The sequence below is a fragment of the Danio aesculapii genome, chromosome 21 (genome assembly GCF_903798145.1).
Source record: "Danio aesculapii chromosome 21, fDanAes4.1, whole genome shotgun sequence".
Taxonomy (NCBI): domain Eukaryota; kingdom Metazoa; phylum Chordata; class Actinopteri; order Cypriniformes; family Danionidae; genus Danio; species Danio aesculapii.
Genome location: NC_079455.1, coordinates 24,769,416 through 24,794,009, shown reverse-complemented (window position 1 = coordinate 24,794,009; position 24,594 = coordinate 24,769,416). Strand labels below are relative to the sequence as shown.

At 37.0% G+C, this 24,594-nt stretch overlaps 3 protein-coding genes across 3 annotated transcripts; 1 reads left to right on the top strand and 2 right to left on the bottom strand.

The window, feature by feature from the left end:
- Nucleotides 1–8,163: 8,163 nt before the first annotated feature.
- On the bottom strand, nt 8,164–9,540 carry LOC130214645 (growth arrest and DNA damage-inducible protein GADD45 gamma). Its single transcript, XM_056446429.1, is given in 4 exon segments — nt 8,164–8,825; nt 8,927–9,128; nt 9,228–9,480; nt 9,483–9,540. Coding segments are annotated over 4 exon segments (627 nt in total). The 3' UTR covers nt 8,164–8,711.
- A 2,605-nt stretch (nt 9,541–12,145) lies between these two features.
- gadd45gb.1 (growth arrest and DNA-damage-inducible, gamma b, tandem duplicate 1) lies at nt 12,146–13,684 on the top strand. The gene is made up of 3 exons (XM_056446342.1): nt 12,146–12,523; nt 12,631–12,838; nt 12,953–13,684. The coding sequence occupies exons 1-3, from the start codon at nt 12,213–12,215 to the stop codon at nt 13,064–13,066; spliced, it is 633 nt and encodes a 210-aa protein (XP_056302317.1). The 5' UTR covers nt 12,146–12,212; the 3' UTR covers nt 13,067–13,684.
- Nucleotides 13,685–20,070: 6,386 nt separating this feature from the next.
- Nucleotides 20,071–23,188, bottom strand: nim1kb (NIM1 serine/threonine protein kinase). Its single transcript, XM_056446704.1, has 3 exons — nt 22,912–23,188; nt 21,804–22,072; nt 20,071–21,225 (listed from the first exon to the last, which is right to left on the bottom strand). The coding sequence occupies exons 1-3, from the start codon at nt 23,186–23,188 to the stop codon at nt 20,470–20,472; spliced, it is 1,302 nt and encodes a 433-aa protein (XP_056302679.1). The 3' UTR covers nt 20,071–20,469.
- Nucleotides 23,189–24,594: the final 1,406 nt, after the last annotated feature.

Here is a 24,594-nt window from a genome sequence, read left to right as displayed (position 1 = left end):
TGCTGAGTGTAAATCTGCGCGTGTTTGAGCAGGTGATGTGGAGGCCCTGGCGCTCGTGCAGGACTGTCAGTATTAGGCAGGAGCCTCTGACCCTCTGACCCTGTTCATACAGACAGCTGGCTCACATAATGACTGATTAGCATACACTGCAGACTGGAGCCTCTGCTAGCGCACACATTGTCATCTGCAGGCCTGCTCTACAGCCTGCCAGAGCAACAAGGCAACACACACCACCACAATCAACTGTCAAAGTAATTTACACTCACAAAAGAAATCATTTTCCCTCAGAAAGTGTTATTATAATTAATCTACAAGTAACCGTGGATCAAACATGACAAATTTGAGCTTCATGAACGGTATATTTGTCTTTCTTTTCATTTGATTTGTATGGCTTGTATCACTTCCTAATGTAAAAAACATGCAGTGCAATTGTGGCTATTTAAATTGTTTTTGAACAGTATGCAACTCCATATATTTCCTGTTAGCATCTACATGTACACTGTAAAACAATAGCTGCTTATTAACCCATAACTTGTGATTGATGGGTGTTTTCCATTTATTTTTTAATTATGCATATACTGTATGTGTATGCATTATCCTTGACCTTTGTTCCATCTACTAGATGTAAAAAATTTAGCTCTGCAGTTTAACTAAGTGATTTGTCATATTTTTAATGGTTTGAAACAGGGCAACACAGTGGAACAGTGGTTAGCACTGTTGCCTCACAGCAAGAAGGTCGCTGGCTAGGTCAGTTGCATAGACTGTAAAAGATATGGCTGGAGTATCCGTGACGTCACCCATAGGTTTCTGAAGAAAGCAAAAGCAGCTACAAGTAGGCGTGGCCAACTATCGCCATTTTGTTTACGCGTCATTGCACCAACCGCGGGATACCAAACAAGGGCAAAGAGGCGGAGCGTGAGCGGAGCTACAGACGCCTGCTAGCATTTTGCTTAGACAGGCTTTTCTTTGGGAGAAACGCTTAATACTTCATTACCTGCGACTCGTTTGTATTCTGATCACATGTGCTTGGTTTTATACTATATCAATAAAGTGTTTAGACTTTAAAAAACACTGTTGTAATACACTGAGCCACTAAGCATTGTTCTTATGATGTTTTTCTAATGGAGGAAAGCGCAAATTACTTCCAAACACTCAAAATATAGTCTGTGTTAGTAAATGCAAGGCTATTGATGAAATCCAGGCAAAAAACTGTATGACAACGTTTCAGATGACTGTTCTAGAGCCTACAGCTAATCAATCTGTCAGATTCTGGAGTGCATTACAGCTCTAAAGTAAAATATAAATGATCTTAAATAAAACAAATACATTTATAGAGATGGTGTATAAGTATATAATTTCACTCACCTGGGAAATGGAGGCCACGTGAATGGTTTGTGAGGCTGTGAACAGAATTAAGTGCACACAGCATGCCATATCATCTCGTAATTGTAAGAGATAATTCCAGAAAGCAACTGACTGTGTAAAGCCACATAAAACAAAACAAAAGTACGATGTGTATGCTGAGCTCACAGGTGAAGTGACGGCGACCAGCGAGACCTAGCTGTCAGTCAAGTGGCCACGCCCTTAATTATGCAGACTTAATATAACAATATAAACTAAACAAATGAGTTATAAAAACTTCCACCCCCTCACAGTTGTCATGAAGGGTAATATTAGCTGTATGAACCAAAATCCTTCTTTGAATTAGGTTGTAAACACCTTTTTTTCTGCTGTAAAGTTGGCCATTTTAACAGTGGGCTCAATAGAAATTTGCTCTATTATGGAGCCAGGACTAGCGGAATTTTGATGAATTGCAGTTTCAGTTACTTCCGTATTTGCTTCACGAGGGAGAGTGGGAGGTTGCCGCTTTGCCAGTCGGCATTTCTGTGTGGAGTTTGCATGTTATTCCCGTAGCGCTGGACGATATTGCAAAAATGCAGTCTCGATAATTATTTTCCTTATTGAATGATAGCGATATATATTTTGATACAAGTTGTTAATGCTTCCAGATTTAAAAGAGTATCCCAACAATGACTGAATCCACAAAAATTAGAGGGTCCACTAAATGACTAAATCGTCGACCAATAAATTTTCGGTGGCTGAAAATTCGGTGCATGTCTAATATCAACACACTTTCAGATTCCTATTGTTGCACATTTCTGCTGTTTGATTAGCTTTTAGATCAATATAGAGTAAAAAAAGTCCAGAGATTATCATTATCAACATAAAATTTTATCACAATTCGATATAATATCGTGTATCGGCCCAGCCCTATCTCCCCGTGTTCACTGACTATCTCCCCCAGTCCACTGACATGCACTTTAGGTGAATTTAATAAGCTAAATTGGCCATAGTGTATGTGTAAAAAAAAGTGTATGGATGTTTCCCAGTACTTGGTTGCAGCTGAGGGGCATTCGCTGTGTAAAACATATGCTGGATAAGTTGGCGGTTCATTCCACTGTGGCGACCCCTGGTGAATAAAGGGACTAAGCCAAAGAAAAATGAATGAATGAATGGTTTGAAACAGCATTGTCTAGGTTGGTCATGTAAGGTTTGGGACAAAAATCTATAATTATAATTACCTGTAATATAATACAATAATGGCGATGTAGTGGCGCAGTAGGTAATGCTGTCGCCTCACAGCAAGAAGGTCGCTGGTTCGTCAGTTGGCGTTTCTGTGTGGAGTTTGCATGTTTTCCCTGCATTCGCGTGAGTTTCCCCTGGGTGCTCCAGTTTCCCCCACAGTCCAAAGACATGTGGTACAGGTGAATTGAATAGGCTAAATTGTCCGTAGTGTATGTGTGTGCGAATAAGTGTGTATGTGTTTCCCAGTGATGGGTTGCAGCTGGAAGGGCATCCACTGCATAAAAACCCCAGATTAATAAAGGGACTAAGCCGAAAAGAAAATGAATGAATGAAAATACAATAATGAAGTCATAATTTAAACCACTTTGTTAAACTGTAAAGTAAAAATTTCAAAAATTCATATTACGATGAAAAAATATGCCTATTTTGATATGTTGTAATTGTATTTAGGCATGGGATATAACAATTTTCGAGGTTTTAAAACCACCAAAACTTTTCTGCTATATCATTCCTAAGGTAAATGTAAGATTTTTTTTTATTTAATTTTTTTAGGACAACAGTATCTGCAGCAGAAATGATATCCAAAGATGCCATTTTAAATTGTTAAGAAATCAGTGTTTTTGAATCTAATGAAGACAGCAGAAGTCAATGATTTATTTGAATTATTCAACCTGACATGTTTACTGCTCCAAAATATTCTAAAAGTTTCTCAAAATTAAATGTATTGTGTTCAAAGGGGAAAAAAGTTTTAGTTTTTAACCCAGACATTTAAAAAGAATATATTTTAGAGCATTAAGCACAATACGTCATCCCGTGAAACAGGAACATCTGATATTTTTATCCAATGATTATGATACCGTCATAATCTTAATCTTTTTGTCTTTTGTCTTCTTTAAACTGATGAAGCAATGCACAAAAATATGCAAAAAAACTTAATTAAAACAAATTAAACTAAGCTATTTAAAGCGTATTGTATCCACATCGTTATATTGTTCTCCAGTGTAGTACAAGCACATGACAGTGTTTACCAGCATGCACAACACTGTAGCTTATCAAAAATCATGTTGACACCACAATCACAACATTCCTGCGTTCGCTTGTCCCCTCATCGTTTTGCAGCACCCCAGGGTCAATTCTTGATAAGTGGTGTTTGTTGGGACAACAGAAATACCAATAACAGTAACCTGGGCAACAGGAGACCCTCCTCAATTCAGCCTTCACCACCATCTGCTGCTCCTGGGGCGTCTCTGGTTCGGGAGGAGGGAACGAAGGCCCACTCAAAACCATTTGATAGGACCACCGCCATAATGTAATATTTTAATATGGCAGTTAAAGCGCCTTCCAAGCGGGCCAGCTGGGGGGGAGGATGCAGAGCTGTCCTCATACACGTAGACAGCATGCTCTTATATCAATCAGTGTCCGGCCGGGACAGCGGACCTCATCTCCGGGACATGTGTAGACCCTCGAACGTGGTCCATTGGTAGAACACGCCTCCACTGGGGGTCTTTGTGAGGCGAGAGGCACATGTCCCAGGGGGGAAATGGTTGTATTGGGACAGGCTTGTGCCGGGCACAGGGCCGCCCCGTCCCTCTTCCTCTCCTCCCCCTGCTGTAGGCTCCTTCACTCCAGCTCATTATGCAGCGGAGCAGATGGAGAGGCTTTTTGTGGCCTGGTCTCTGGATAGGTTTTAGGTTTTAGGGCTTGGCTTTATTTGTATTCTGCAGGCACTGGCTGCCTGAAAGAGCACAATGAAGCCCGCCTGCATGCTGACGTATTGTTCTGCTGGGGATTATTTGATTGCTTCTTTACCCTTTTGGTGATTTAAAACAAAGAGTGAGTTGCAGGGCTGATGCAGGTTCAGATGCACTGTGTTTAAAGTCATATGATGCTGCAACAAAAGTTCACTGAAAAGTATTAAATGCAGAGTTTAATGTGATGAAAACTTATGGGTTCAAAAAATGTTGCTTATAAGTTTTAGTAGTATTTTATATAACTTCTGCAGTCATGTGTGGTTCCTTAAAGTATTATCCATGACAATTTATGCTACACAATCATGCCACAGAAGAGCTAAAAGACATTTTCATTGATTTCAGTAAGCTTCTTAAAAGTTAGGAAAGATTATATGGAAAGATTATAAGATACATATATGTATATATATATATGTGATATTTTAGATTTCATAGGGTATTTATATATTTGCTATTTTTGTTGCATATTTTCATTTTCAAAGCACATTATGTTAGTTGTCTATATAATTACATGCACTAAACTTCAGGCTGAAATACTGAACTTCTTATTCTGTTTCTATCAACAGTCAGAAGTTTGTGATGGGGGAAGTGTGAGAGGGCCACCAGATGGCACTCTCTTAGCCAATCAGATGCTGTTGTCAGGAAGGTTCTGTCATCTGATCTGAGTGGAGGAAATCAGGCTTCACAAAGGCAAGGAGGAAGTACATCGGTGAATCATAATACAGTAATTGTTGCTGATCATTGATTATAAGTTTGCCAGATTTGTCTTTAATTAGACAGCTTTTCTTAGAAGCTACAGCAATATATTACTGTGCTTTTTGGTTTGAATGTTATATTTCAAATCCAGTGGTAATTTTTAATTACCTAAATTTGTGTTCAACAACCCTTATATTTTTTGAGTGAATGGTCACAAAAACAGTGGTGGTTTGTTTATTCATTTAATGGACCCTTTATGAGGCATTTAACAGTCATCAGCATCTTAAATCCTTAAAAGTGTTTATAGTTAGATTTTTAAAAAAATAAATGAACAATTATACGCATGGCGGCACGGTGGCTCAGTGGTAAGCACTGTCGCAAGAAGGTCGCTGGTTCGAGTCCCGGCTGGGCTAGTTGCCGTTTCTGTGTGGAGTGTGCATGTTCTCCAGGTGCTCCGGTGATAGGTGCTATAGGTGAATTGAATAAACTAAATTGGCCATAGTGTATGAGTGTGTTGGTGTGTGTGAATGAGGTGTTTGGGTGTTTCCCAGTACTGGGTTGCAGTTGAAAGGGCATCCGCTGTGTAAAACATATGCTGGAATAGTTGGTGGTTCATTCCACTGTGGTGACCTCTGAAATAGAGACTAGGCTGAAGGAAAATGAGCGAATGAATGAATGATATGCATGTATTATATCATCTTTGATTGATTGCTCACAGCCGGTCCCGCATTATTCAATTTATGATTCACCAATCAGAGGATTCCTAAGCCACTATAAATACCCTTAGTTCCACATAACAGCCATCTTCGTTTTGAAGAATCCCCCTTTCCACCCCTACTCCTCCTCCTTTCCTAGATGGGTGGCACGGTGGCCAAGTGGTTAGCACTGTTGCCTCATAGCAAGAACATCACTGGTTTTAGTCCTTACCAAGCCAGCTGACATTACTGTGTGGAGTTTGCACTTTCTCCCTGTGCTCACGTGGGTTTCCCCCGGGTTCCCCGGTTTTCTCCCACCATCCAAAAACATGCAGCTTAAGTTAATTGACTAATCTAAATTAGCATCTAATTAATCTAATCTTAATTAAATTAATCTAATCTCTTAAGAGCAATCACTATCTGTTCATTAGCAACTACAGTAGGGGAGTTCTCGAGATCTACCTGAGCTCAAACTCCCCTCTCGCCTTGCAAATGGGAGGGAGCCTCGGGCTCGAGGATCTTATGAGCTCAGAGCTCTCTCCCGGGACAGCATGCCAAACAAGCTTTATAATCAATCATCAGTTTTTATACTATTTATGTATTGATTTATATGGCGTATATTAAGCTTTAAAGTGGTCCAATTAAGTCTGTATTTGTTAAAATGTTTACTTAGAGTTTACTTACAGCTGTGCACATTGTCTTGTCAAGTTTGCTTTTTTTAGATGACAACCTTTGCATTTTCACCATGTTTATAAATGAGACCTCATAACTTTTTGATCAGTTGGACTAGTTTAAATAAGTTTAACTTTCAATTTAGAATTTTTCTGGCACAGTTTGCCTAAGGTGAAACTGTTGTGAAATATCCTCTATAACATTTTTAAGCTTGAATAAATAAAGCCTAAAATGTTGAATGTGTTAAAAAAATGCTAGATGTACATAGCTTCAAACCCATGTGGAAAGTGAAAAGTTTTCATCAGTGCAGTTAAATTCAATTGCCAGTCCACAACCATTGGATGAATAACAGATTTTAGTTTACAGGCTGAATTATAATGAAAAGCTTTTACTTTACTAAAATGACCTACTCTGCTTTTCTTCACAGTGGCATTGTGACACTTTTCTGTGGCTTTAATGTGACTGAACAGCCACTTGTACCCATGTATAGCCATCCATACTGCACATCAAAAGACTGACAGAGAGATATTAGCCTGAAATGTGGGTTATATTATGATCCAAATAATGAAATGCCTAACTAGGGTCTGTTGATTGTATACGTCTTTAGGGTTAAAGGGATAGTTCACCCAAAAATGTTCACTTGTTTCAAACTTTTATCTGATTCTTTCTTTTGTATTTCTTTTCTACTGTGGAATTTAGTGTTTACAGGTTTTCTTCAATACCTTTTGTGTTCAGAAGAAAAACTTATAAAGGTTTGGGACCAATTAAGGGTGAGTACATTTTTGGTTGAACTCTCCCTTTAACATGAAAGGCCTGTGATTTAGTCAATAACTAAATGCAGTTGTTTTTATTCCACTTTTAATTAAACTGAATGCTTTAGTGAGTTAATTATAATTCTAAAATAAGCTTTATCATCCATTAAAGATTAATTTGGAGCCATAATGATTTTTATCAGTTGTTTTCTTGAGCACATTTCAATATAAAAGTACATTCATTTCAACATCTTAATATGTTCTGGTTATAAAAGGTTTCCATCTCACTCACAATTACCTCACGCTCCACCAGTCTGATAAAATATGGCATTTAGTGATTTACAATGTAGACTTAAGTTTTTCGTCCTTTGGAGAAGAATCACTCTATCAAGTTTAGTAAGTCAGCAAAACCAGAGAACACCCACATAGTGCTTCCAGTTATCTGTATCTAAAGTTTGTGTTAGTATAAATGATATGACAATAATCCACTAGTATATTATTCTGTTTCCTCAAGAACTGTAAGGAATAAAGGAATGATAAACATTGTTGCTGTGTTTGTAAATCAAACAATGTTTGACATGTACAAAAAAGTTGCAAAACAAACAAGTTTCATTCAAACTATTTTTATTTATCTCATACAAAATATCAATAGTGGAACTTGTACAAAAGTAATCATTTTCACATTTTCTATCATGGTCTACCAAATGGTTCATTTTCTTTACATCAGATATTCTCAAGTTAAACCTTTGAAAATTTTAAGTTATTTTTCTTTTTTTCTTTTTTTTTCCTCTTTTTTTGTCATATGAATATGTCTAAAGTGAAACCTTTAGACATTTTTAAGCTATTATTTTAAGTTAGTTTTTTTTTCTTTTTTCTCTTTTTTGTCAAATGAAAATTTCTAAAGTGAAACCTTTAGACATTTTTAAGTTATTATTTTAAGTTAGTTTTTTTTTTTTTTTTTGTCATGAATATGTCTAAAGTGAAACCTTTAGACATTTATGTGTTATTATTTTAAGATATTTCTTTTTTCTTTTTTTCTCTTTTTTTGTCATATGAATATTTCTAAAGTGAAACCTTTAGAGAATAAGACAACTCTGGAAAGTGGAAAGCACATTGCCGACAATAAGCTACGTTATATTGTGCAGCAATGACATTTTTAAAAACGTCCGTGATGTTAAAGTCCATTTTTAAAAACGCTGCTCCGACGCACCGCCGCGTCCTCTGCGTGTCCAACGCATGCGATATTTGCTCTGTGAAACAGAAACAAACTCGCTTCTCCATCTTCTCCAAACCTCATCCGCACAAAGAATGAGGGCCATTGTGTCGCTCTCGTGGCATACCTGACCTCGTTCACATAAAGAATGAGGGTCATCTTGGCATGGACGGGACGAGGAACGACGTAGAACCGCGAGGGCCACTCGGGCCTGCCTCGCGCTGCCTGGACGGTTCAGCCTCCTCAGGAGCATCCAGGGATGTGAAAACATCATCATCCTCGCTTCAAGGATGAGCAGAGTATTCCTCAAGGTTTACAGCATCTCAGCAGAGAAGAGTAAAGCTCCAGATCAACGCTCGGGCAGAGTGATCTCAGGAACCCACTCGTTATAGCTGCGACTCTCTTCACAGAACAGGTGCAGCTTCTCCAGAGCTGGATCCTCCCAGGAGTCCTCAGTTGGGTTCTGTTTAAAGAGAGCAGGTGGGGATTAAAACCAAATCTTGGGACAAATGAACATGCCTCTGCACTTTTAATATGGTGTATGCATTCTGTAAGCATTCTCACCGTTATAAGCACACAGTGAGCCTCCTCAAGTTGACCTTTTCCACCAACGAGAGCGTTGAGTCTCTTCAGGTCGTTGACTCTGACGATGCTGATGTCGTTGTCAAAGCAAAACGCCTGAATGAGAGTGAAGTGGATCTGCAGAGCAATGTCGCACTCGAAGTCATCAGTGGCCAAAAGGCAGAAGGACACACTGTCAGGGTCCCTGTGAAAACAAAGGAAGTTTTAAGATGAGTTAACATGCACAGTATAGCATTATATTGATAAATAACTTGATGTGATGTTACATAGGTACTGAACTTACTCATTCATGATTTTTGCGCATTCATAGACGCCAACAGTGAGGCGACCCTCCGCCTTGGCAGACAGCAGGGCTTCGGAGAGGGCTTTTCCTTCATTAACCATCTTGGTTTGGATGAATGTAGGCTCTAGCTGTTTGAAATAAAGTAGTGGCTCGAGCAGAGCGATGTATGTGGAGAGTGAGTTTCCTCTTGACACGCGACCAGTATTTATAGCGGGATGGTGGCACGCGTTTGCACCGCGCGTTATGATTGGCTATTAGGGACAAAAAAGAATCGGACGTATCCAAGGCGCGTGCCTTTAGATATGCGTGACATCTATAGAACTTTAAGAAAGGATCAAACTCTGATCCTTTCACTTCTGTCCCTAATTAAATAGGGCAACTTTTTTGAAGTCTAAAGACATGACATAACTTCAACAAGCTGATTAATGCAAGTAGATAGCTGGCACTGTAAAAATCATGATCGTTATTTATTGCATTAAAAAGTATTTGAAATGAACAGAAATGTACTATTTTGGTAACATTTAATTGTAAAGTAAACATTTAATAATCTGACTTGACAATTTTAACGAATAAAACTTGATTTTAAGAATGTAGTAAATATTATTTAGCCTAACAGAAAGAGTTGAAACAAGAACTAATGTTAAAAAAGATCAATGATAAATTATGTTATAAACACAAAAGAAAATGCTGGTTGTATGAGTTGATGAAATAGTCCTAAGTAATGAACCGTATTGTGAACATTTGTACTGTTTATATGGAATTGGGAAATGTAAAAAGATGGTTAAAATAAAAATAAACTTTCAGAACCTATAATTTCACTTATGGTTGTATACAAAACATGACCTCAAATATTTAAGTTGATTAAAACAATCAACCAACATGCAATGCGAATAGTTAGGCATGTGTTTTAGTTTTTGCAGTGGGATAAAAATTATTTAAAAGTTAATATAAATAAAAAGTGAAGAGGAGGCTTATGTAGAATTGTTTTAATACACTATCAAGTATTTTATATGTAAATTGTGCTTTAAATAGCACAGATGGATGAATTCGTCAGGCATTTTTTCGTGGTTGATTTTATGAGCTAAATGTTATTTATTAGCCTACCAATTGCTGAACGCATCACATGCGCGTGGCTAATTTGCATACCCAAAGAAGACCGGACTTACGGCGCGTGGCATCTGGACGTGCTTCTCTTTTGCTATGGAAACACTCTCCATCTGCTGATGGGGGAAGATAAAGCATCAGCTGAGCAAATTTCATCTGTATTTAGCTATGCCTGCAGACATTTTTTTAGATCTCATTTAACTTATAGGCATGCTATAAATATTCTTAACTGCGTTTAAAACCTGTTTCGTTTATGTAGGGAATGCATTTGATTAGTTTTCATGTTTGAAACCAGTATTAAAATTAGCAAAGCAAACTTTTGCGTGAGTTTTCTTCCTCTGTTGACAGCTAGAGAAAGTCAAAATGGCTTTATAATATGAAAGTCCTAATCTGCAGCTGCAGGAGGAACTGAGTAAAAGCAATTGTTCGATTAGTCTGCTTTGCGCTCGAGCAGGTTTGTCTTGAAACACCTGTCACTCTTGTGCGCTTTAAAGAAAGGGGGGCAGGGACGAGATGCCCGGACTGCAGATGTGATACTAGAACAATGCATCTTTACTCTTTACAAGATGCTTTGCTATTTGAAACTAGTTCTTTCTCTTTCTTTTGCTTTTCAAAATTAGTTTTACGTTTACATTTTTAAAATAAGAGCATGCACATTTTGCACATTTTAATTCATATTTCACATTATTTGCACGCATTAAAACTCTGCAACATATCAAACATGCAAAAAATATTATTTCACATTTTGTCTAATTTTTCCATTTGTGCAATTTCACAATAATAAAACGTTCGACCAAATTTGCTTATGCATATTAAAGCTGACACACAGACAAAAAAAACTTGCAAACAATAGTCATGTGCTGCTGGGGGGCGAGGGGCCAGTGGGGGCATCCTAAAGTGAGGCCTCTCCATCTGCTCCTGTTCTGCAGAGTAACAATAGACCTGCATCAGTCATCGTCAACCTGTTATCTTGAGCCTCTCGAATAACCAGCAAACCTTCATAAATTCCTTCCATTTACGCATGCATTCAGTTTGATCTGTGATTCCTATTTAGATTTTTCTTCACGTTTAGTTTATAATTCTGTATTTTAGAATAGATTTATGCAAATTTAAAACCACCTGTCCACAAAAAGACTGTAGGCTAAACGACACGCGTATAAACAAATAGTATACGCGCACATATTGAACACTTTAAAATTGTTAAGCTTCTGCACACTGAGATTATATGGAATATAAACTTTGCTAAATTTTCAGGGTGGCCTACATTTGTAAATCTGCCCCTCGTCACGTGGTCTGTGGCTCGAGCAGCAGGCCAGATTGGGCAGCGGGGCGTCATGGCACGCGCATCTTATTTGCATTTGTAAAGACCTCTAATAATAGAAGTTTCTGAACTCACAATAGGCCGTTTCAGTGTGTCCACAGATGGCCACACTCCACCTGTCTTTTGCGCTGAGGGAGGGGGATCTCTCCCCCACATTTGCTCACTTTCACTATTAAATTATAAACTAAGCGAAATCTTTATATTACTGCTGCTATTACGAATACATTTTACAAATATGTAGAAATCAAGTTGATTGTGTTTGCATATCCTTTTTAGTTCAGTAGCATTTAATAATACTTTTTAAAAAAGATCCTGAAAAGAAGTATATAAAATTAGCCTAGTTAAATGTAATATTGGGGTTGTTTACCAACTTGTTGCAGAGAAAAATTATTTAAAAAAAAATTAGGTGATTAAAAAAACTGCTGCAACTTTATAAAGTATTTTCTTTTAAATAAGTGAAATAATCTAAATAATTAGTTTGAGTCTGCAGCAAGTCGTAAAAAGTTCAGCCATCATCAATCTGCCACGAGCCGAAGTGTGACAAAAGCATTAGCATACCAATGCTCCATTCAGAGGAGCCAATCAGAGGAGGCTTCTTTCACAGCCACCACGAGCCGAGCGGTATAAAAGCCGAGAGCGCACGACGCTTGATCACCAATCCTTTCGGATTACATCCAGCTTCAGTTCTGCTATCTGCTCCCTGTGGAATAACAACCAGCATCACCATGACTCTTGAGGAGGTTCTCATCCAGAAGCCCAGCGAGAGAGCTCAGTGCTCTGCGGGGAAAGCTCTGGAAGAAGTCCTGGTTTCTGCCAAAGCGAACGACTCCCTCACCATCGGGGTGTACGAGTCTGCAAAAGTTATGAATGTGTGAGTATGCGATCTTTTCTCTCTCGTTCTTCACGCAACATTATTTACCAGACGTTATCCGCATACTTTCATGTGAGACTTACATTTGTGATTTTCTTATATTTCAGTGACCCAGACAGTGTGTCTTTCTGCGTCCTGGCGGTGGATGAGGAGTTCGACTGCGATATCGCTCTGCAGATCCACTTTACTCTCATCCAAGCCTTCTGTTTCGACAACGACATCAGCATCGTCAGAGTCAACGACATGCAGCGCCTTTCTGACATTGTTGGTGACAAAGCTGAAGAATTTGAAGATGCTCACTGCGTGCTTATCACGGTATGTATATATGATCAACAAAATAGTTTCTCTAATTGTCAAAGGCGAGATCTGTTTATTCATTTTACGCATTTGGTCGCCTAAATTAATTTCTCTCTTCCTTCGGCATTACAGAAACCTGCTGAGGACTCCTGGGAGGATCCAGCTCTGGAGAAGCTGCACCTGTTCTGTGAAGAGAGTCGCAGCTATAACGAGTGGGTTCCTGAGATCACTCTGCCCGAGCGTTGATCTGGAGCTTTACTCTTCTCTGCTGAGATGCTGTAAACCTTGAGGAATACTCTGCTCATCCTTGAAGCGAGGATGATGATGTTTCCACATCCCTGGATGCTCCTGAGGAGGCTGAACCGTCCAGGCAGCGCGAGGCAGGCCCGAGTGGCCCTCGCGGTTCTACGTCGTTCCTCGTCCCGTCCATGCCAAGATGACCCTCATTCTTTATGTGAACGAGGTCAGGTATGCCACGAGAGCGACACAATGGCCCTCATTCTTTGTGCGGATGAGGTTTGGAGAAGATGGAGAAGCGAGTTTGTTTCTGTTTCACAGAGCAAATATCGCATGCGTTGGACACGCAGAGGACGCGGCGGTGCGTCGGAGCAGCGTTTTTAAAAATGGACTTTAACATCACGGACGTTTTTAAAAATGTCATTGCTGCACAATATAACGTAGCTTATTGTCGGCAATGTGCTTTCCACTTTCCAGAGTTGTCTTATTCTCTAAAGGTTTCACTTTAGAAATATTCATATGACAAAAAAGAAAAAATAACTTAAAATATTAACTTAAACATTTCTAAAGGTTTCACTTTAGAATATTTGATATTTGAAAATAATGTTTTTAAATGTTTTAACTTTTTTGTGGACCATAATAAAAGAAAAATGTGAAAATTGTTACTTTTTAAGTTTTAACATGTTATAAAAATAATAAATATTTAAATATGCTGTTTCATATTTTGCATTGTAAAATTGAAGCTATGATGCATGAAAACAATAAATGTTTTAAAAATAATTACTGTCTTGTGTTCTCTTTGCATTCTCCACGCACTCACTCACCACATATGGATTTAAATGCCATATTAATATTTCGTGAATGAAAACAAAGCTGTGCTATCAGCAACCATTTGGCGAAGTAGTGGCTTGCATAAATCGATGACATTAGGGCCTGGTGTTATAGGCTACAATAAATCTCGTATTGAGACCCGTGAAACGTGTTGAAATGATAGCCTACGCGATATATTCACTTTCATTGGCAAAAAATAAAATGAGCCAGTGCTGAACAATCCACTCGTAAAGTTTTCATTGTTAAGTGACTGTGGATTGGGGGCAGCTGCCATCTGCAGCCGCTGGTGATCTGCATGTGTAAAGCTGCAGCACAAAAGCAGCGCGCTGTCCCGTTAAATTGGGGGCCCGGCATGCACAAGGAACTCATTGTTTTATCGGCAGATGTCCGAGCCACGACGCTCCTCCATCTGCCAGGCGGCGCAGATGGGAGGTGAAGGCGGTGTGGCGGGGGCGAGTGTCGGGCTGCCGCTCGTATGGCTGCCTGTCAGTTGCTGTATTGTTTACAAACCGCCCGTGGCTTCAGCACGGATTGCTGGAGCTCTCCAAGTCAAGAGAGAGAAAGGGGGGCCTCAATAAAGGCACAGCGAACCCGTAAAATGATTATAAAATAAGAACATTAACACAACCAGAAGAGTCCGACAAATCTTAAGCTTTTTTTATTAGCAAAAATAGAAAATAGCTGGCTGATACAATACTGAAAAGTGAATATTGCATAAGCTACTGAGAGAAGATAAATCTAAAAGTATACTGTGAACGTTGAATAATATGAATAACAGTTGGTGGATTAAAATAGTTTGTGCAACAATTAAACTTGAATACTTATAAAACCGTTATGCCAAAACGCCAACAAATTTAGGCAGATTAACTCATGTGTTCACCCTCATATTATTACCGAATTGTGGACATTGGAACATGTTTATGCAACAATGTAGTAAAAGTTTTTTCATTTTACGTTCTTGTAGTTTTGCCACCAGACAACAACATTGTCCAAAAAATGACCCCCCATTTACATCAGTTTCTCAAAATGAATAAAATGCTGCATTGTGCATGCTAGACCAGTAGATGGTGATGTTGCTTTGTAAAAAATAAGTAAATAAATAAAATAAATATATATACACATACATGCATATAGATGTCCCTAAACAGTCCTAGAAAATAAACCAGTCAACTAAATTGTGAATTGTTATTTTAATATCTCAAAGGAAAGGTGTGTTGTATAACTCCATTATACCAGCCAATAGTTGTTTGACCCCTGTTAGTTAACAAACAAATCTAAAAGGCTATTTAAAACAAATTTAATTATTGTTCACTTACATGCACTTAAGTTAATACTATATATATATATATATATATATATATATATATATATATATATATATATATATATATATACACACACACACACAGTTAAAGTCAGAATTATTAGCCCCCCTTTGATTTTTTTTTTTCTTTTTTTAAATATTTCCCAAATGATGTTTAACAGAGCAAGGACATTTTCACAGCATGTCTGATAATATTTTTTTCTTCTGGAGAAAGTCTAAAAGCAGTTTTTAATTAAAAAAAAAAACATTTTAAGGTCGAAATTATTAGCCCCTTTACCCTATATATTTTTTCAATAGTCTACAGAACAAACCATCATTAAACAATAACTTTTCTAATTACCATAACCTGCCTAGTAACCCTAATTATTAAATATTATTAATTATTAAAATTATTATGTTTAGAAATGTGTTAAAAAAATCTCTCCATTAAACAGAAATTGGGGAAAAAAAACGGGGGTTAATAATTCAGGGGGGGCTGATAATTCTGACTATATATATATATATATATATATATATATATATATATATATTCTCAATTATGTTTCATTACATTCTATAATTATACACTAATAATATCAAAAAGTTTTTTATTTAAAATGGAAGGTTTACATTTTCAACACATAGTGGCAAACAGTAGTTGGCTTATTTGCCATTTACACTCCCTATAAGTTATTTTCACATTTTTGTAATTATATCACATTTTGTTAGAACTGAACAGAGCTTTAAGTATTAAGTATTAAGTAGTTTAAGTAGTATTTTTTAGAATACTCAAAATCAGAATGAACCGATTCCTTATCGGGCCTCACTTACAAACAGAAATTCTCATTTGAATGCATTGCTTTTCTGTTCTGTGCCCCGGAGTTTCCCCCAATTGATCATTTTGGTCATGTGCTTCTGTCTGTGACTTCCCAAAATAAATATAGTTTTGAGTACATTTAACAACATTGTACATTGTAATTTAAAAAGTTAAATTACAAAAAAACTGTTTAGGTCCAACCCCAATCAGACACACGTGGGCTAGCTAATCAAGCTCTTACTAGGCCAGGGGTGTCCAGACTCAGTCCCGGAGGGCTAGTGTCCTGCATAGTTTAGTTCCAACCCCAACTAAACACACCCGGACCAGCTAATCAAGCTCTTTCTAGGTGTCCTAGCAACTTCCAGGCAGGTGTGTTAAAGGAATTTGGAGCTAAACTGTGCAGTTTAGACACCACTGTACTAGGCTCTCTAGTAACATCCATGCAGGTGTTTTGAGGCAAGTTGGAGCTAAAATCTGCAGGACACCGGCCCTCCAGGACTGAGTTTGGACACCCTTGGTCTATAAAGTCTTGTTTGTTCTGGATCCCGCTGACTGTCATTGTAATGAGAACCAAAAAGAAGCACCAAAGAAAATCAACAGCACACAGAGTTTAGAGGACTGTGGCAGGTTCCTGTAGGCTCTGCCTCTTTTAGGCTCTTTGAGCTGATAGTTGACGCAAACTGAATTTAATCCTATTTAGTGACAAAAATATTTGCATCATTGTAAATTATTAAAAAACATGTAAAACAAAACAATATACTATGCTTATATTCATTAAAAATCAACACTGTTTGCAATTTAATTTTTAGTAATATTTATGAGTAATATTTTAGAATTAGGATTTTAAAATGAATCATTTGCTATGTCCTTCATTTGTAAGTTGCTTTTAATAAAACAAAATCTGCTAAATTAATATTTGTATATGAATATCAGTACTTTGACTTAATTGCTTGACTTGTGTTCTTCATCCACTGCTGGTAACTGAAAGGAACACTCCACTTTATTAAAAATAGGCTCAACTCCCCTAGAGATAAACAGTTGATTTGTCCCATTTTTGAATCCATTCAGCCAGTCTCTGGGTCTGGTGGGTTAGCACAGATCCTTGAATCAGGTTAGACCAGTTTTATAAAGTTGTTCTTGAAAGCATTGTTAGACATGGTCTCACAGTGTGGTTGGCAACCTCTCTGTTCAGTGTAAGGCCCAATCCCAATTCTACCCCTTAGCCCTTCCCCTTACCCCTACCCCTCGTTTTGCGCGTTCCCGTGAAGGGGTAGGGGTGTCCCAATTCTCTTTAGCTTGAAGGCGTAGGGCTAAGGGCAGGGGTGAATAGCCCTTCGAACGAAGATTTTTCAGGACCACACTTGAAACCAAGGGGTAAGAAAATTTTCCAGAATACACCAGCTACAATGGCAGGATAGTTACACCCGGAAGTAAGGAGAGCCAATTTTTAAAACAATCAAGCATATGTTATAATATATTCATAACCGTGTTCATGTTTTACCATCATACTTAAAAAAGAAAAAACGCTTAAATAAAAAACGCTAAATTTGGCGATCTATAATCCATAATAATAACTCCTGTATAGCAGTTCCACAACATTCTGACACTCAATGACACTGGAATATCCTGTCAGAAAAGTCTAGTGGCTGGGAATGAGCTGTTTACAGTCTCTGCTATAATGTTAATGTTGTTTTTTTGTGTTTACAGAGATGAATATGGCCACTGTGTAAATGCACAGTACAGTTACGATCTTATCCACATTATATCGTTATGATAACATAATATATGCCTTCAGTGATTTCCTGAAGATAAATACTAAAAAATAAAACAACTTGAATAACTACAGCAGTCGCCATCGTCTCATATGAAGCAAGAGATCGCGATGACATGTGATGACTTGTGCAGGTGCTGTACCATTTCTTTGGGGTAAATTTTGAAGCCCTTCCCCTTCACACCTGGTTTTAAGGGCCAAGGGGAAGGGGTAGGGGTACAAAAATAGAATTGGGATTGGGCCTAAATCTCAGTTGATGCATCTCTTATAGACAGGAAGGAAAATTGTTGGGCACGATGAATATTTTAATCCTCAAGTTTTATATGAGAATTGCGCCCTCAATCAGGTGGAAAGGATTCTGAACGATCCAACTCATTTCTTGTTTCCACATTATGAACTGCTTCCCTCTGGTAGGAGATATAGAGTCCCAAAGTGTAGGTTGAACCGTTATAAGAAATCCTTTGTACCTCCTTCAGTGGGTTTATTTAATAAGACTTTATCCTAATTAGCATCATAAATTTTGTAACTACTGTAATTTTGTATTGTTTTTATTGCTTGTTTTTATGAATGTCTGCAGCAATATGGTGATGCCCATAACAAATTTCCTGTCAAGGACAATAACGTTTACCACCACTACTACTACTACTACTACTACTAGACCATTAGCATCTCCCTCAAAAATGAAAGAAAAAAAAAAGTGTTGATAATTTTCCTATTTAAAGCTTGACTAATTAGTAGGGCCAGACGGAATCTGCGGACGTTTTTTTGCTATTTCAGCCGAGAATTTAGATAAAAATCTGCTGATATCTGCTGAATTATTTTGGGAGTATCATAACTAAAACCTTAATATGTGAAATAAAAAATAATATCTTTTTAACTTTTATTTAATCTTTAAAATGCAAATCCAATTAGATTCACTTTATTTTGTAAACAAAGGAAGTCTCTCATATATTATCTATACTAAAACACAGAAAATATTACTGCACAAACTGCATTGTAAATAAATCAGATGAATATTTTCATATTAGTCAATAATATAACTGTAATTTAAAAACTGAATAAATATAGATTTACACATATTTACTCAAGTAAATAAACAGAATTAATGATGGGCTAAAAATCTGAGGAATTCTGCGCGTGCACATTCCGTGTGGGCCTACTAATTAGTAGTTGCATCGTGTGCTAAGAGAGACAATTAAATATTTTTTTACAGGTCAATATGGCTAGAAACTAAACTCCACTTCTGGCATACCCTGTTTAAATTTTTGGAGCGAGATGCTAATGGCTGGGTTGGGTAAAATTACATTGAAAAGTATTTTAAAATAAATTACCAAATACCTCAATTTTACATGTATCAAAATAAACCATAAAATAAAGCAACCGCAACAAGTATCAAAGTAAAATACTGTATTTTAAACATGCTATAAAATACTTTTATATGGCAGTATAACATTTCCTCGCAAACCTTCTATCAATAGGTCTATTGGATCAATCCCTTCACCATTAAACTGAATTAGTGAAGTAAACAATGTTTGATAATAACTGCTTTTCTCTGAGCAAGTTTAAGTCAGCCACTGTAAGACTTATTTTAATGTTGTTTGTCTTCTTGGCTTCTACATCAGCAATTCATCCAAAACTACTATTATATAGTTTATGCATTCTCTCAAGATTTATTTCCGTTCTAACTGGAAGAGTCTCAGTTTACCCCTTAGAGAACACTGTACACAATCATTAGGTGTTTTGTATTTCCTCTGCATTTCCACCTGCAGCACTGAGACTGAGAATGATTATGTGCTGTATAGGCTTCGCATTCAGTTCTTAAGAAATGATATTTTATTTCAACTAATTTCTTAAGCAAAGATGCTGATGCTGAATTGTACACTATACTGCCATTATATATTACTGGTCTAGGCATTGTGCAGTATACTATTTTCAATGATTGTTGACTTGTACCCATGCTTTTATTATTATTATTATTATTATTATTATTATTATTATTATTATTATTGATATTTCAATATCAATTTCAATTTTCTGTTCTGATCTCAAGCTTAGGCAAATAACTGAGAAAGCACCAATCAGAGGTCCCATTTTTATGATTTCATCATGTAGATTTCTTACAAAGTATTTTACAGTATTTTTGATACAAATTTGATTGGGTGATGGAACCCATTTCTATCAACCCTATCAAATACAAATGACAAAATACTATTTTGTATTTAAAATACGTATTTGAAATACTTGTATCCTAAATACTGCCCATCCCTGGCTAATGGTCTAATCCAATTCAATGATTTAAGCTAAGCTAAATGTGCTACCACCAAACCTGGAGATTGGCTAAATGGATTGAAAAATAGTAATAGGGTAATACAGTGCATTCCATTCCAGTGTAACAATTTTTTTCAGATTTGTCTATATCTGTTCCAAACTTGGCTTACCCAATAGTTTTTAGAAGCAAACAAAGTGATCTTTCAGCTGACAAGTTTTTTCAAAAACTCCCTCATGTTTGCAAGTCTTGAGTTTAAAAGATTACATGATCTAAAACCTTAAAATAGACTAGAGGTCTTTCCCTCAGCACATGGTTTCATCTGTGTTTCACTGAATAAGGTCCACTTGGTCCCAATATATTTGTGAACCCCATTGACTTTCCCTCTACTAAGGAGCAAAAAGAAGGTAAATGCGCAGTCTCTTCAAGAAAGTGCACAGAGTTTCGAGGAGTGTCGTAGGTTCCTGTAGGCACGCAGACTGTCTCTTTTAGGATCTTTGACTACTCCGCTGATTGATGGCACAGACTCGGCTCCTCTGTTTCTTTTAACTCTGTGCAATAATATACGATAAACCCCATTAATAGGACTCCGAATACGCTTTCCTTGATTATTGAGAATATGCTCCGGAGTAACTCCTAGTTTCTCCAGGATACCTTTGACCTCCTCCTGGTCTCTGTCCAGCTCTCCTGGTCCGGCCTCCAGCAGGTGGATGGGGTTGAGCTGGTATAATGGAGGAATTGGGCGAAAGAGTTCGACTGGCAGCAGCCACTCACAGCCCAGCATCTGGTCCAGGGCGCATCGCTCTGACGGTTCAGGTTTCAGGATCCCCCGGATGAGCCGCTGACATGGAGCAGAGACCCATATTGGCAGGAGATAAGCACCCTCCAGGACACTTTGGCGTAATTTGGGCACAGTGTCGGCACGGAAGGGTAGGCTGCCAGTAACCATGAAGAATAGGAGGACACCCATCGCCCACACGTCTACTGGTGGTCCGATGTAGGAGTCGTCTTTGAAGAGTTCTGGAGCTGCGTAAGGAGGTGAGCCGCAAAATGTGTCCAGAGCTTGGTTGCGGTTGTTGACCTTTGTGCTGAAGCCAAAGTCAGCTACTTTTATGCAGCCATTGGTTGTGTAAAGAACATTTTCAGCCTTCAGATCTCGATGGATTATGTTGTTTTCGTGCTGGAATCAACAAACATGTAGATATATTTAGTTGGGGTAAAATTCAGCATTATCATCAGAGACTATCATTTCTTGAAATAAGATAGATAGATAGATAGATAGATAGATAGATAGATAGATAGATAGATATATAGATAGATAGATAGATAGATAGATAGATAGATAGATAGATAGATAGATAGATAGATAGATAGATAGATAGATAGATAGATAGATAGATAGATAGTACAAGGTTATTAAATATTAAGATATGTTTATATATTAAGATATATAAATAGGTTATATATGTATATATATATATATAGAGAGAGAGAGAGAGATTTATTTATATTTAATGTATAAATACTTCAAATTAAATTAGAATATTTATGTTTAGAATTAACAAATTATACATATCAATACTTTGTGTTGTAAAATATTAAGATTTATTTCTGAAACAATAATAATTTTTTTTTTCATTATTGGTATTATTGGTCACGTTATTGACCCATTTAACAGATTTGCAGTACTGACTATTGATGTGTGCTCTATAATCTATACTGTAACATATGTTATGATATTGCTATAGAGGGTCTGACCATGTATTTGACAGCTGACAGGATTTGTGCGAAGACAATCTTGCTCTCTAGGTCGGTCAGTTTTCCTCCAGAGCTGATTCTGGTGTGCAGGTCTCCTCCTCCAGCAAACTCCAGGATCAGGTAGAGTCGGCTCGGCGTCTCCAGCACCTCATAGAGCTGCAGCAGGTTTGGATGATATAAGCTCTCCATGTTGGAGATCTCTCTCGTCAACATTCTCTGAGTCTGCACATCCAGCCGCATCTTGTCCATAATCTTCACTGCAACCTTGTCTGTGTAAAATCAGGATTGCGTCATTGCACATTAATCCGGTTACTTAATTTAACTCTTACCATTTCCAAACCTTAATCCGAAAAAGCAAAAGCTGCATCCCAAATCGCCTATTTATACGACTCCCTAAATGTACTGTATATACTCTTTTTGTGAAGAAAAAGTATATTTTTGAGTGCGTAACTGAAGAGTTTATATGTGCTGTAAGTATTTGATTCTCCTAAATCATAAAAATAACATGTCTACAAATATTTAAGAAACATTCTACATTGTACAATGCTGATCAGCTTACAATGTAAGACTCAATCGTCAGGCATTTGACATGTTGGTGTCATCAATCTGGCAACCTGCATGTGCTTCATGTGGCAGAGAAGGGGCTAAGGTGAAAAAACCCAATCCAATATTTTGAATTTGGACCACAATACCCAATTCAACCAATAGGTGTCAATCCTACATGCCACACCTTTAAGCTTTGGGACATAAGTTGTTTAAGATCGCACACTACAGTATAAACTACTCTGCACAGTTTTGTAGTATAAAAAGGGATGATGTACTTTTTCAATAGATAAAATGAAGTGCAGAGTGTTGATTTTTGATTTAGATTTGATTTTGAAATGTAAAAAATTTCGTTAAAGAATTCCAGACTCGATGTGGAGGCACCTTTAGAGTGTGCATGGATGATTATTTCTGCAAAAAATAGTAGTTTGTCCATCCAGGTCACTTTGGAATATTTATTTAAACATTAAAAATTTTGGATACACATTTTTTTTCAAATACTATTTAGGACAGATAGTACGAAATGCAGCAACTGTTTATTCTGTGTTTATAGTAAGCTCCATACCTTTGGTGAGGGCATGAGTGGCCAGTTTGACTTTGGAAAAGTTGCCACAGCCGATCTGACCTCGCACTTTGTAGAAACCCACCCGTTTGCCCACCGTCAGCTCCTTTACTGTGTTTTCGTCTTTGCACATTTCCAGTGTTAACTTCTCCAGGGGTGTGAGGCGTTTGGATGGCTCTTCATCCTCCTCTTTCTCTGAGCTGCACTCAGAGCTGTCCGTCACGGTGTACAGATAGTGCTGATACACCTGTACAGACACCTGTCTGAACTTTTCAGGCATTCTGCTGCTCTTCAGGGCTGAAAAATCAGATTCCAGTTGGCAAATTAGCTACAGTTCAATGTATTTGTACACTTAAAGAATGGAAATGGATTGCAACACTTTATAGTATATCAATATATCTGTGACTTGCATGAATGTTCTTATTTGACATTTTAGTGGCAGAGCATTTACATTTATTTATTTAGCAGATATTTTTATCCAGAGCGATATATGAGGATAAAAGAAGCACTTAAAAAAATCAGAGAGCAGCAGTATATAAATGCTATGACATGTCTAAGTTAGTTTACACTAAGTTGGAGCACGCCAATTTTCACTGTAAGTGATGCCATAAAAGAGACTTTTTCTTAAAGAACCTTTCAGTAATCACTTTAAGTCAAGAACCATTTTGATTTATACTTTGACTTAAAATGTTTGAATTAAATTACAATTTTATATTATATAGATGTCCAAAGTTTATACAGTAATTGAACTACCCATTCTAAAGAAACTTGAACCTTTATTTTAAAAATCCAATTTATTGGTCAAAAACATTATTATGAAGAAAGTAAATTTGTACATTTCAGAGATTAAATAATTGTTGGATTTGTAGGAATTTATTTGGATGTGTCGCAACTCCAACAATCACTTTCAGAGATTTTATTAAGGTAACATATTTATTTATTTCTGTGATATTTACAAAGCCACTGAATACTTGTCCATAACACACCTTAGTGTCAAGCAACAAGTGGACACTAGTCCATATATACGCAATTACAATTCATAATTCATCTAATAAGACATTGATTATAGAATCTAATCACTATTGGTAAAAATGACTTTCTGTATTGTTCCTTATAACACCAGGATTGAATTAATCTTAAGCTAAAAGAGCTTGCATGGGCTTAGACTGTATCAAAAAGAGGATGACAATCATGGTTCATCATATACTGATAAATTTTATCCATCATTTGATCATCTCTTTTTAACCCTACAAGTTTAATTCAGTGATCACAATATGATGAACATATGATGTTGGGAATACAATAATACTAAACGTGGCCTACCCTTACCAAAATGAAATATACTTATGTAAACTTCCATTATATTTTGAAGTATATTTTAGGTTTATACTAATATTAACGTACTATAGTAGTAGGCATGGGCCAGTATAGGATTTGGATGGTATGATAACCTTGGCTAAAAATTTCACGGTTTTGTGATTACTGCTCTAAAATATGTTCATTTTAAATGTCTGGGTAAAAAACAAAAACTTTTTTCCCTTTAAAACACAATATATTTTATTTTTAGAAACATTTATCATATTTTGTTACAGTAAACATGTCAGGCTAAATAATTGAAATGTCAGGCTAAATAATTGAAATGAATCATAGACTTCTGCTGTCTTCATTAGATTCAAAAACAGATTT

What these genes read in the sequence shown, in the direction of transcription:
- gadd45gb.1 (XM_056446342.1), top strand. Translation starts at nt 12,213, where the DNA reads ATGCTCCATTCAGAGGAGCCAATCAGAGGAGGCTTCTTTCACAGCCAC. An exon ending in TCTGCAAAAGTTATGAATGT is followed by an intron (nt 12,524 to 12,630) that starts GTGAGTATGCGA and finishes CTTATATTTCAG; the next exon opens with TGACCCAGACAGTGTGTCTT. An exon ending in CTCACTGCGTGCTTATCACG is followed by an intron (nt 12,839 to 12,952) that starts GTATGTATATAT and finishes TCGGCATTACAG; the next exon opens with AAACCTGCTGAGGACTCCTG.
- nim1kb (XM_056446704.1), bottom strand. Translation starts at nt 23,188, where the DNA reads ATGCCTGAAAAGTTCAGACAGGTGTCTGTACAGGTGTATCAGCACTAT. An exon ending in CACTCATGCCCTCACCAAAG is followed by an intron (nt 22,073 to 22,911) that starts GTATGGAGCTTA and finishes GATTTTACACAG; the next exon opens with ACAAGGTTGCAGTGAAGATT. An exon ending in TGTCAGCTGTCAAATACATG is followed by an intron (nt 21,226 to 21,803) that starts GTCAGACCCTCT and finishes TGTTGATTCCAG; the next exon opens with CACGAAAACAACATAATCCA.